The 13,432-nt window shown below is 51.9% G+C and overlaps 1 protein-coding gene across 1 annotated transcript in view; it reads left to right on the top strand.

Moving 5' to 3' along the window:
* Nucleotides 1-13,432, top strand: part of NT5DC4 (5'-nucleotidase domain containing 4) — a 50,139-nt gene that overhangs the window by 29,044 nt on the left and 7,663 nt on the right. The window contains exons 5-15 of the mRNA XM_077931197.1: nucleotides 2,485-2,576; nucleotides 3,942-3,999; nucleotides 4,141-4,234; nucleotides 4,563-4,616; nucleotides 5,872-5,955; nucleotides 6,654-6,695; nucleotides 9,033-9,140; nucleotides 9,532-9,598; nucleotides 10,772-10,942; nucleotides 11,600-11,651; nucleotides 13,226-13,286. Coding sequence (XP_077787323.1) covers nucleotides 2,485-2,576; nucleotides 3,942-3,999; nucleotides 4,141-4,234; nucleotides 4,563-4,616; nucleotides 5,872-5,955; nucleotides 6,654-6,695; nucleotides 9,033-9,140; nucleotides 9,532-9,598; nucleotides 10,772-10,942; nucleotides 11,600-11,651; nucleotides 13,226-13,286 — 883 coding nt within the window. The remainder of the gene's footprint in view (nucleotides 1-2,484; nucleotides 2,577-3,941; nucleotides 4,000-4,140; nucleotides 4,235-4,562; nucleotides 4,617-5,871; nucleotides 5,956-6,653; nucleotides 6,696-9,032; nucleotides 9,141-9,531; nucleotides 9,599-10,771; nucleotides 10,943-11,599; nucleotides 11,652-13,225; nucleotides 13,287-13,432) is intronic.

Consider the following 13,432-nt stretch of genomic DNA (forward strand, 5'->3'; position numbering starts at 1 on the left):
CCAAATCACCAGCCTGGCATTTGCTTGCTCTGAACCAAGACCCCTTCGAGGTGTGTCCAAAGGGACCATGCTCTCACAGTGGCCAGCCAGGGAGTCAGAATTCTGCAAGCAGGATTCGAACGCAAGAGCAACTCTCCCTGCTCCTGTGTTGCTGGTATTCAGGAGGAGGTAGAACACAGCTCTGGTGGCCGCCAGTAGCCCTCTCTGCCATGAATTTGCCCAATCCAGGAGGCAGGATTGCTGCCTTTTCAGGATCAAGGCCCCATATCTCCCCTTCCCTAGGGTCAGATAATTGGCGTTGCTTTGCCTTTGCCCCCTTCCCTGCCAATTTCAAGGTCTCTGCCATTCTGAGAGCAGAACCAGCCCTCCCTGCCAGCAAGATGCCCCTGCTCTCTCTTTCCCCACGGAGGTGCCCCCCCTCTGTTTTTGTCCCTGGAACAGGCTGAGAATAGCTATTGCAGGCGGTCCAGCCTGCAGGAGGGGGAGGCTGATAGTTCCCAGCTGTTGTCATGATGCTAAATCCTGCCCAGATGACTTTCCCTTTCCTATAGCGCGGATACTTCCCTAAGTGCCAGGCTTATTGTCCCCGGATCACACCAGCCCTGGCGTCCCTCCTGATGCCACGGGGCACAGATCCCTCTTGCCTGAAACTAGGACAGGGCTGGGCAGCTGGGGGTGCAAGGAATTGGCAGAGAAATGGGGAAGCCCCAAATTAGACATTGGTTCGAAGGCAGGCAGAGCCTCCGTCAGTCGGGGAGAGCCCAGCCTGGGCCGCAAGGAGGCCCAGCTGATCACTGGGAAACAGGAAGAGACAGCGTGGTGCAGTGGTTAAAGTGTCGGATTGTGACCTGGGGGACCGGGGTTCAGTTCCCCACTCAGTCACAAAGCTCGCTGGGCATGAAATTGGGGCTCAGTCCCTGCCCCCTCAGTGCTACTTATCTCACAGGGAAAAAGATGGGATGGAAATAAATAAACTTAAAAGGGTGATGGCAGCCAAAGTGGAGGGCTTTCTGTTGCCCCCCCCCGCCATCCAAGAGGGGGGCCTGGTATGGACAGAGTGGCTGGGAAGACTTCCCCCCCTCTTTCTCTTCTAAGAACAAAACAGGGTTTCGGTGGGTCCAGAGCCAGCTTGTCACTCACCTGGCATCAGGTGACATCAGGTGCAGGACAGGTAAGGCACAGCTGCCAGGGAACCATCTGGCCACACAAGCCAACCCCCTGCTTCCATCACGGCTTTCAGCAGGGAGCAGAATGTCCACCTGAGGTCAAGTGGTTGACAAGTGACCCATAGGTCAGTGATTAACTGGAACCCTAAGGTACATCACTGCCAAATGACGGACAGGCTATTCAGGAGGTTCGCACAACACATAATTTAATTTTCCACCGCAGGGTTTAGAAAAATTCATGGAGGAGAATGTTATTTATTATCTGTGATTATATATGATGCTATTATTCTCCTCCATCAATTTATCTAAACCTTGTGGTGGAAAATTAAATTACATGCTGCATGAACCCCGAGTAGCCTGTCCATCAGTTTGGAGGGGCGGGAGATGAAGTTCAAATTTTATTTTACCGTATTTTTTGCCCTATAGGACGCACCCGACCATAGGATGAACCTTGTTTTATAGGGGGAGAACAAGAAAAAAAAACTATCCCCCTCTCTGCGCAGCGCCCCTTCAGCGAAGTGGCAGGAGAAATGAAGCCCCTTCCATTTTTCCTCCCGCTTAGCTGAAGGGGTTCTGTGCCTTAGCTGAAGGGGCACCTACCCTTCAGCGAAAGGAACCCGAAGCCTCTGGAGCGCAGCGGGAGCTCCCACCGTGCTCCGGAGGCTTCAGGCGGCTATCTGGAGAGCGAGAGGGGTCGGTGCGCACTGACCCCTCTCGCTCTCCAGGCTTCAGCGAAAGCAACGCGAAGCCTCCGGAGCGCAGAGGGAGCACTCCCTCTGCGCTTCGGAGGCTTTGCTTTGCTATCGCTGAAGCCAAGGAGCCTGCATTTGCTCCATAGGACGCACACACATTTCCCCTTAATTCTTGGAGGGGAAAATGTGCGTCTTATAGAGCGAAAAATATGGTATATACTGCCCCATCCGAAAGGAGCCCAGAAGGGCAAGACAGCCACAATGGAGTGTGTATGTATATATATCTCTCTCTGTGTAATCTCTCCTGCTGGGGAGCCCAGTTGGGGAGAGTCTGCCTTTGTTCTCGCACCCCGTTTGAGGTTTTCTCATCGGGGCGCATTGTGGGATGCTGGATTTACTGGGTCCCCTCTGGCCCAATCCAGCAGCCAGCCAGGGGGCAGGGGCGAGCAACGGAGCCCCCAATTCACCGCTCCCTTTGTGCACAGCCTTATTCTCAAAACCTCTGAACGGAGGGGGAGGTTTGGGGTTCCCAGTCTGTCGGTTCCTTCCAGCCCCCCTCACCTGCTTCCCCATTGCACCCCCCCACCTCATGCCTGTGTGCTGTCCCCTCCCCCCCCTGCTTTTAGGGCTGAGATCTGGAATTATTACCCCAACAAGTTCATCCAGAGGGATGACATGAAGAGGTTCCACATCCTGAACACCTTATTCAACTTGACAGGTGAGTGCAGATGGGGGAGACAGCGATTGATGGCTCCTTGCCATAATAGCTCTGATCTTTCTCCACAGTTAGAGGCAGAAATGCTGGAAGTTTCTGGAAGCCACAGGAGGGGAGAGTTGCTCTTGCGCTCACATTTTGTTTGCTGGTTTCCCAGAAGAGGCATCTGGTTAGCCGCTGGATGCCACCATGGGACTGAAACCGCCTTGGTCATGCTGGTCATTGATCTCCAGCAGGCTAGGGACAGAGGTGAAAGCTGTTTCCTGGTCCTGCTGGATCTCTCAGCGGCCTTTGATACCATCGTCCATAACATCCTTCTGGACCGTCTTGAGGGGCTGGGAGCTGGGGGCACTGTTATGCAGTGGTTTCACTCCTTCCTCCTGGGCCGTGTCCAGAAAGTGGTGATGGAGGATGTGTGTTCAGACCCCTGGGCTCTCACTTGTGGGGTGCCTCAGGGTTCCGTCCTCTCCCCCATGCTTTTTAACATCTACATGAAGCTGCTAAGAGAGATCATCACAGGGTTTGGGCTGGGTGTTCATGAGTACAGTGGTACCTCGGGTTAAGTACTTAATGCATTCCGGAGGTCCGTTCTTAATCTGAAACTGTTCTTAACCTGAAGCACCACTTTAGCTAATGGGGCCTCCCGCTACCGCCAGAGCACGATTTCTGTTCTTATCCTGAAGCAAAGTTCTTAACCTGAGGTACTATTTCTGGGTTAGTGGAGTCTGTAACCTGAAGTGTATGTAACCTGAAGCTACTTTAACCCGAGGTACCACTGTATGTGGATGATACCCAGGTCTACCCCTCCTTTAAATCAGAATCAGTGAACTCCTATGTGAGTGTCTGGAGGCAGTGGGAGTGGATGGCGGCTAACAAATTGAGGTTGAATCTGGACAAGACAGAAGTACTACTGTCATACCTTGAGTTAAAGTAGCTTCAGGTTGAGTGCTTTCAGGTTGCGTTCTGTGGCGACCCGGAAGTAACGGAACGGGTTACTTCCGGGTGTCGCCGCTCGCGCATGCGCAGACGCTCAAAATGAAGTCACGTGCATGCACAGAAGCGGCGAATCGCGACCCACGCACGCGCAGATGCAGGTTGCGTTCTGCTCAGGATGCGAAGAGGGCTCCGGAACGGATCCCGTTCACATCCAGAGGTACCACTGTACTGTTTTGGGGGGGACAGGACAGGAAAGTGTGAGGGACTCCCTGGTCCTGAATGGAGTATCTGTGCCCATAAAGGACCAGGTGTGCAGCCTAGGAGTAATTTTGGACTTGCAGCTGCCCATGGAGGCCTCTGGGTAGCTCTTCACTTCAACTGACCTCTTCCTTTGAGGTGCCCCACTGACCTCTCCCCCCTCTTTTCCTGCAGAGACCTACCTGTTTGCCTGCCTGGTGGACTTTTTCACCAACTGCTCCAGATACGTGAAGTGAGTGCCATGGATTGTTTGGCCTGGGCGGTCTGTGTCGAGGGGGCACGAGGTGCTGAACAGTTTCGGGGGGGAGGAAGGTGCCTGAAATGGTCCAGAAATCCAAAAATCTGTTTGTGGTGTGTGTTCCTCTTTCCCCAGCTGTGACACAGGCTATAAACACGGGAACCTCTTCATGTCCTTCCGAAGCATGTTCCAAGATGTCCGAGATGCCATGGACTATGTCCACCTCTCAGTGAGCACTACAGTGTGGGCAGTGAGGGGTGGGCATGGAGAGTGACAAGGGAGCATCACCCACCTTTAGAAACCTTGCCCTCTGTCAACCTTCCCCAATTTGGCGTCCGCCAGATGTTTTAGACCTTGGCTTCCACCAGCCCAAATCCTCTCAAGATCTCGTCAAATCAAATGCAAGAGGTGTTGATTGATGGCTGGTGCTTTTATGTCATGCTGCGATCTGTGCTGGGGGGTCTGGGAAACCCCTGAGGAGGCCCTGCTGTCTGCCCCTGAAGCCTTGCCAGAGTTGGAGGGACTCTTGATGACCTCTTTGTGTCTTCATCTTCTAGGGCTCCCTCAAGGAGAAGACGCTGGAGAATCTGGAGAAATATGTGGTCAAAGACGTGAGTGTTGCCCAGGCCTAGGTGCAGAATTGCTGTCAGACAGGAAGCTTTCTTTGGGGTTGACCCCTTTGGCCCTTGACAGGCAGGCCTGTCCACCTTGAGCTCACCTTGCCTCCCTCCCACCAAGCCTGCTGAGGCAGGTGCCAGAGGGCCAGGAAGTGTGAGGCAACTTCCGGCTCAGCAGCTGCAGCTGTCGGTGCAATTCCATTTTTCAAATTTCCTGTGCTCGGTCGTACTTCAACAGCTGTTGACAAAGAATCTGGGGAGCGCAGATCCTTCCCCAAGGTCATTTCGCCCAGAGGAACCAGGGGGCTGAGTGACAAGTCCAGAAGTCCCTAATTTGAATCTCGTCTCTGCCCTGACTTCACCAAAAGGGGGTAGAGCTTAGGCAAGCCCCTTCCACCCAGCCTCAACCTTCCCTTCTGCAATATGGGGTAATCATACTCACCCTGCTGGACGTTGCAAGGATTACATCAATCCATTGAACCTAAAGCCAATGCAATTGGCAAATCCTAAGTATTAAAAGGTTGGGACGTGGGTGGCGCTGTGGGTTAAACTACAGAGCCTAGGACTTGCCGATCAGAAGGTCGGCAGTTCAAATCCCAACGACGGGGTGAGCTCCTGTTGCTTGGTCCCTGCTCCTGCCAACCTTGCAGTTTGAAAGCACCTCAAAGTGCAAGTAGATAAATAGGTACCGCTCCGGCAGAAAGGTAAACGGTGTTTCCGTGCGCTGCTCTGGTTCGCCAGAAGCGGCTTAGTCATGCTGGCCACATGACCCGGAAGCTGTATGCTGGCTCCCTCGGCCAATGGAGCGAGATGAGCGCCGCAACCCCAGAGTCGGTCACAACTGGACCTAATGGTCAGGGGTCCCTTTACCTTTACCTAAAGCCCACAAGCAGGCCCTCTCCCCTCCTGCGGTTTCCAGGAACTGGTACCCAGAAACATTTACCGCCTCTGATTGTGGAGAGGCGTGCAACAAGCATGCAACACAACTAGCCGTTGTGGCTAGTAGCCATCAATAGCCCTCTCCTCCATGACTTGGTCTGTTCATAAAACCTTTTATTGGCATCACATACAACATCCAAAACAAAACAAATCAATACAGAATTAGCACTTCCCAGTGGCACAAAACATTTGCTAAAAGAAAGGAGGCAGAGCAGTCTGTTGTATAAAAGGTTTTACGAATGAATTGGTCTGTTCCCCTCTGAGGTCTTGCTGCCTGCCTTCTCCATTTCCTCCTGTCTTGCTTCCACAGCCACGGGTGCCTCTCCTGCTCAGCCGCATGAAGGACCACGGGAAGGTCTTTTTGGCCACCAACAGCGACTACAATTACACAGATGTAAGTAAGCCCCAGGGACGCGGGTGGCGCTGTGGGTTAAACCGCTGAGCCTAGGGCTTGCCAATCAGAAGGTCGGCGGTTCGAATCCCCGCGACGGGGTGAGCTCCCGTTGCTCGGTCCCTGCTCCTGCCAACCTAGCAGTTCGAAAGCACGTCAAAGTGCAAGTAGATAAATAGGTACCACTCCAGCGGGAAGGTAAACGGCATTTCCGTGCGCTGCTCTGGTTCGCCAGAAGCGGCTTAGTCCTGCTGGCCACATGACCTGGAAGCTGTACGCCGGCTCCCTCGGCCAATAAAGCAAGATGAGTGCCGCAACCCCACGACTGGACCTAATGATCAGGGGCCCCACTCCACCTCACGGCTCACCAAGGGTGGATGGGTGCACCTCTGTTCTCCCCCCTTTGTGTCTGGCTCCACCCATGGGGAGAAGACGTGGCCGGTTGCCAGACGCATGCAACACTCTGCCCCCCACTTCTGTGGGTCTTCCCCACTGAGCTATCAGCCGAGTGCCACTGCCCCACACAATGCCATTGCAGGCAGGGGGACATTGTTGGCTGGCAGGGGTCAGGAGGGGGAGCCACACAGTCAGAGAAGTGATGGCGGCCGGGGTGGCTCCTTTGGAAACAAGGAAGACGAGCCTGTCTTGGGTTCGGGTTCCTGAAGGAAGCTCCAGTGACACGTTGGTTTGTCCCTTTGCAGGCGATCATGACGTACTTGTTTGACTTCGGAGAAGACGACGTGGTGAGTCTCCGCTTTCTCCGATTGCTAGCTCTCGCTCTTTCTCTTGCTCCCTGCTCCCAAGTGTAGCATTCCCAAAGCAAGGAAGGATTGGACTCTGATTAATAATATACACACGAGGCTTGACCAGCAAGACTCTGGGAGGGGTGCCAATAATAATCCTGTCCACCCCTTGGCCCAGGTTGTTTTATTCACAAAAGAACTTTTTACACAGTGTTCGTAAGAACCAATCAGATTTCCTCTGAGCATTTAAAAAAAAAACCCACGTGGGGACAAAGTTAAAACTACAAAGAGCTAATTTGAGCATGCATACATAGTTCAGAGTAAATAAAATAGGAATCGAGGAGGAATGCTTTTAGGAAACCCTGGAGGTCATAAACAGCAGTAAACAGGAGAGAAGGATGGCAGTATTTACCATCTCCTTGTGAACTCTCTTCCTGGCCCTTAGATTAACAAAACTAAAGAAAGGTACATCAGAGAAGCTACCTACTATCTTTATGACCCAGGATGCCTGATGAACAACTGGCCTGTGTATTTAGAATGCTTATAGGTGCCTGTCAGGCGTAGAGAAAGCAAATGGAAGAGGTGGAGAGGCTGGTGGGATTCGATCAGAAATTATTGTCAATGAATCAAACCCAGTCACGCAATGCTTTCATCGCGGACACAGTGGCTTGCTCCATACAGTGGTGCCCTGCAAGACGAATGCCTCGCAAGACGAAAAACCCACTAGACGAAAGGGTTTTCCATTTTTCGATGCGCTTCGCAAGACGATTTTCCCTATGGGCTTGCTTCGCAAGACGGAAACGTCTTGCGAGTTTTGTGATTTTTTCCGCTCCCCCCCCCTTTTTCTAAGCCGCTAAGCGCCTTTTATCCGCTAAGCCGCTAAGCCTTTAATAGCCGCTAAACCGCTAATAGCCTTTTAGCCGCTAAGACGCTAAGCATTTAATAGCCACTAAGCCGCTAATAGCCTTTTAGCCGCTAAGCCGCTAAGCCTTTAATAGCCGCTAAGCCGCTAATAGCCTTTTAGCTGCTAAGCCGCTAAGCCTTTAATAGCCGCTAAACCGCTAATAGCGCTAATCCGCTAATCCGCTAAGCCGCTAATAGGGTTGCTTCGCAAGACAAAAAAACCGCTAGACGAAGAGACTCGCGGAACGGATTATTTTCGTCTTGCGAGGCACCACTGTATTTCATAATTCCTCATAGCAATCTCTCCTGACCCCCCACACTCTGGATATTTGCACCCCTACATCAAGGACCAGTTGGAAAACTCCACGAGTGGACCTCATGTGAGGAAAGCTTCTTGTCTCTGACTGGGTGACAGGAATGGGGGAGATTCCCCTTGGCGGGGTGCCGCCTCACGGGTGGGCCAATTCTGGGTTAGAGTGTTGGACCTGGGAGACACCAGGGTTTGAGTCCCCAGCTTGGCCTTGAATGAATCTGTCACTGGGTGTGACATTCTGTCTCAGCTTGACCTACCTCACAGGGTTGTTGTGACGACAAAATGGGAAGGAGGAGAACCCCCACACGCCACCTTTCGGAGGAAAGGTGGAATAATAATAATAATAATAATAATAATAATAATAATAATAATAATTTATTATTTATACCCCGCCCATCTGACTGGGTCTCCCCAGCCACTCTGGGTGGCTTCCAACCAAATATCAAAAACAATACAGACATTAAAAACTTCCCTAAACAGGTGTCTTTTGAAAGTAAAATAGTTGTTTATTGCCTTGACATCTACTGGGAGGGTGTTCCACAGGGCAGGCGCCACTACCAAGAAGGCCCTCTGTCTGGTTCCCTGTAACCTCACTTCTCGCAGCGAGGGAACCGACAGAAGGCCCTCGGCGCTGGATCTCAGTGTTCGGGCTGAACGATGGGGGTGGAGACGCTCCTTCAGGTATACAGGACCGAGGCCGTTTAGGGCTTTCAAGGTCAGCACCAACACTTTGAATTGTGCTTGGAAACGTACTGGGAGCCACTGAAGATCTTTCAGGACCAGTGTTATATGGTCTTGGCAGCCACTCCCAGTCACCAGTCTCTCTGCTGCATTCTGGATTAATTGCAGTTGCCGAGTCACCTTCAAAGGTAGCCCCACATAGAGCGCATTGCAGTAGTCCAAGCGGGAGATAACCAGAGCATGCACCACTCTGGCGAGACAGTCTGCAGGCAGGTAGGGTCTCAGTCTGCGTACCAGATGGAGCAGGTAGACAGCTGCCCTGGAATACAAATGTAATAGGTAAACCAGTAGGCTTCCAGACTCAGAGGTCAGCCTCTTCCCAACAAAGACCCTCTCCTACCCAGCTCTAAGCTGCCCTGATTTTTCCTGTCCCCTGGCAGGAAGCACCCCAGAGCCGGCCTTGGCGCTCCTACTTCGACCTGATTGTGGTGGACACTCGCAAGCCTCTGTTCTTCGCGGAGGGCACTGTCCTTCGGCAAGTCAACACGGTAAGTGCCCTTTTGGTACCAGCTGGCAGGCTGGATGGGGGTAGAGGCATTGCAGGGGGTTGGAATAGATGGCCACTGGAGGGCCCTTCCAGCTTTACTGTTCTATGATTCTATGTTCTATGATCCCTGCTGGGATGGGCCAGGATCTCTGAGTCTGGCTGGGAAAGCCCCTCTTAGAGAAGTTTCTAGAGCAGAACACATGGACAAAGGCAATTCCTTTAGCTTGGGTTCCTGCATTGCAAGGGGGTTGGACTAGATGACCCCTGAGGACCCCTTCTCAACTCTACAATCATGCGATTCCATGCTGAGCAGCTGGAAAGCCACTCACCCTGCCTTCCAGCTTACCTCGTTCCTCCCCTGCCCGACGTAACTCCCTGTCTTTTTTCCTCAGGACACAGGGAAGCTGCGGATCGGTACCTACACAGGACCCCTTCAACACTGCGCTGTCTACTCGGGAGGTAAAGCCTGCACCAAAGCTATAGGCCACGTTGGGAGAACTGCCTGGCCTTTAAAAGAACCCCTAATATTAGCCAAACGTGGGCTGCCGCAGAAGGGAAACTGAGCCACAGGGAGTGGCATGAATCCATCAGGCCTGGTCTCTGTTGCCTCTGTTGTAAACAAAATCTGCCCTTTCTCCCTTATGGGGTATCCAAGAGCCCATATAGAGTCCTTATGTAGTTTCCCTTTTGGTAGGAGAAAATAACAGAGGCCAACCAGAGAATATTGAGAAGCAAAGCAGCTAGTAAGCCTGATCTTTATTGATCTGTTGCAACAGGGTCCTCACTCACCACACGCAGGAGGGAGGAGGAACCCAGAACAATGGCGCGCAAGCCCTTCTATAGACTTTTGAAATTGCCCACCCTGTAGATCAAGACCACCCCCAGAAACATCATACATACATCACAGAAGGGGTGTAACCTAAGACCCCCCCCCCGATACAGCATACCTACATCGCAGAAAAGGCGGTCTAAAACAGAAATTTGAATGTTGTTTTTCCTGTTTGCCTGGGACGCGGGTGGCGCTGTGGGTGAAACCTCAGCGCCTAGGACTTGCCGATCACATGGTCGGCGGTTCGAATCCCCGCGGCGGGATGCGCTCCTGTTGCTCGGTCCCAGCGCCTGCCAACCTAGCAGTTCGAAAGCACCCCCGGGTGCAAGTAGATAAATAGGGACCGCTTTCTAGCGGGAAGGTAAACGGCGTTTCTGTGTGCGGCTCTGGCTCGCCAGAGTAGCTTCGTCACGCTGGCCATGTGACCCGGAAGTGTCTGCGGACGGCGCTGGCTCCCGGCCTATAGAGTGAGATGAGCGCACAACCCTAGAGTCTGGCAAGACTGGCCCGTACGGGCAGGGGTACCTTTACCTTTTACTTTCCTGTTTGCCAGGTTATCTGATTGCCTTTCCTGATAGTCTGTCACCCATTAAAATGCAGATTACTCAATTCCTGAGACAATGGGAAGGCTCCCTAACCCCCCTCCCTCCTTGCAGGGAAAACATTTGGTCACTTTGGGAATCAAAATGGTTCCAGGTCGGTCTTCCTGTGCTGATCTATGTACGTGCTTGGTTGGTACATGGATGAACATTTGACATATATCTAAGACCTCAAAATTCCTATCACACCTCTTCTCTTTCCAGGCTCTTCAGACCTGGTGTGTGACCTTTTGGGAGTGAAGGGCAAGGACATCTTGTACATCGGAGACCACATATTTGGGGACATTCTCAAATCCAAGAAGAGGCAGGGATGGAGGACCTTCCTGGTGGTGCCTGAGCTGGCCAAGGAGCTGCAAGTCTGGACAGAGAAAAGCGGTGAGGAGGAGGAGGAGGAGGAGGAGGAGGAGGAAGGTATCAGTGGGTGGAGGCAGGCTCCTCTCACCCCTTTGCAATGACCCAGAGAGCACCACCAGCTCTTTGCACAGTGCCTTGTTAATCTCTGGAACTCCCTCCCACAGGAGTCAGTGCTGGCTAGCAACTTGTATGGCTTTCAAAGAGGATTGGCCAAATTTGTGGAGGAAGAGAGGGCTATTGATGGCTCCTAGCCAGGTGGTTCTGCTCTGCATCCAGAGTCAGAGGCAGCGATGCTTCTGAATTCCAGCTGGTGGAAACCACAGGAGAGGAGAATCTTGCTGGTGGTCTTCATCTGGTTGGCCACTGTGAGATGAGGGTGCTGGATTAGATGGGCTATTGGCCTGATCCAGCAGTCTCTTCTTATGTTCTCTGCTCTCCCGTGGTTAAGGGGGTGTTCCAGCCCACCCTACCTCCAGATCTTGGCTCCAATTCTTTTACTGGTGCCCAAATCCCAGGGACCTCTTACTTCCTAGATGTGTATCAGATAGCTTTGTTACTTGCTGATACCAAGAATCTAAAGACCCACCTCACCCCCAGTCCTAAGAGGTTGTGCTGGCAGGTCTTTTGCACCTCCTTTTCAGAAGCCACACTTAAGAATGTCCTTTTCCCCCTCCACAGAACTTTTTGAAGAGCTGCGGAGCCTGGACATCTTCTTGGCTGAGCTATACCAGTAAGTCGGGGTTCCTGCTCATTACCACTCTGCTGCCTGTTGTGTGCACATGAGAAATTTGCAAGGAGCCCATGTTTCGTATTACTAGAGGAGAAGCTTTGTTTTTAGAAAGACGGACAAGATTCTGAACGTGGAGTCGTTGCCAGGGAGAGCTGCCTCGGCTGGAGGCGTTGCCATGGCTGGAACTGGACTGGAAGTGTCCTGCGGTGCCCCCTGCCCTGATTATGGCGATTATAGAATCACAGAATTGTAGAGTTCGTTGGGACCACAGTTAAAGAAGCCCTGACAGATGGCCATACAGCCTCTGCTTAAAAACTTGCAGCGAAGGAGAGTCCACTACCTTCCAAAGGAGTCCATTCTATGGACAAACAGCTCCCACCCTCAGGAAATTCTTCCTGATAATTAGTTATAATCTCCTTCCTTGTCATTTGAATCCATTGGTTCAGGACTTACCCTCTAGAGCAGCAGAAAACAAGCTGGCTCCATCTTCCATGGGGACAGCCCTGAAGATGACAATCAGATCCTCTTTGTTTATGTATTTAGAGCATCTGTATGTTGTCCTTCAGGGACACGGGTGGCGCTGTGGGTTAAACCACAGAACCTAGGGTTTGCCAATCAGAAGGTTGGCAGTTCGAATCCCCATGACGGGGTGAGCTCCCGTTGATCGGTCCCTGCTACCTGCCAACCTAGCAGTTCAAAAGCATGTCAAAGTGCAAGTAGATAAATAGATACCACTCTGGCGGGAAGGTAAACGTTGTTTCCGTGCGCTGCTCTGGTTCGCCAGAAGCTGCTTAGTCATGCTGGCCACATGACCTGGAAGCTGTACGCCGGCTCCCTCGGCCAATAAAGCGAGATGAGCACCGCAACCCCAGAGTCGGTCACAACTGGACCTAATGGTCAGGGGTCCCCTTTACCCTTTTTATGTTGTCCTTCATCCAGAAAGAATGGGCTTACATACGATGCGATAATTGTCATTGTCCCATACAGAACAACAAAATTGAAAAAATCTACATCAGACATTCAAAAACCAACAAGTCTGCTATCCCAGTCTGGTTAACCCCCTAAAAACTCTGATACCCCATAATTAAATACAATATACTCCCATAGAGACTACCTTACACTGTTTAAAACCAAAATCGCATTTGGATAGAAACTGTTTCTCAGGCGGCTAGTCCTAGTCTTTATAACCCTGTACCTTCTTCCAGAAGGCAGAAGCTGAAAGATAGCGCACTATCCTGCGCTATCTCTGCAGCTTTCTTATGACACTTGGAAGCATAGATTTGATCCAAGGTGGGAAGAGTGCACCCAATTATTCTCTCCGCAGTCTTTACATCCCTGGACAGCATTTTTTTTCCCTGGCCGTGCAGCTCCCAAACCACACACATACAGTAAAAACAAGACAGTCCATACTTGCAGGCTTACAATTTTTTAAAAAGTCCTATGACAAACAAAGGAAAAATGACAGAGTGGGAATAGAAAAATCAGCATCCAAATTCAGGCACCAACTTTTGTGACCTCCACACAGAAGGATTCAGGTGAGATTTTGAGCACAGGTGTCCTCTTTTCCTTCCCAGGCACCTGGACAGCGGGAGCAACGAACGGCCGGACATCAGCTCCATCAAGAAGCGGATTCAGGTACCCTCCCCCCCCCCCCCAGTTCCCAAGCAGCATCTTGGCCTATGGCCTTCCTGAGCCCATCACTCAAGCCTTTGGGCTGCTGGTCAAGGCTTCTGGGGCCAGAGCTCAGCCTCACTCAGACATAAATCCCTTTAGGGCTTGCT

The sequence above is a fragment of the Podarcis muralis genome, chromosome 7 (assembly GCF_964188315.1).
Source record: "Podarcis muralis chromosome 7, rPodMur119.hap1.1, whole genome shotgun sequence".
Classification (NCBI taxonomy): Eukaryota; Metazoa; Chordata; class Lepidosauria; order Squamata; family Lacertidae; genus Podarcis; species Podarcis muralis.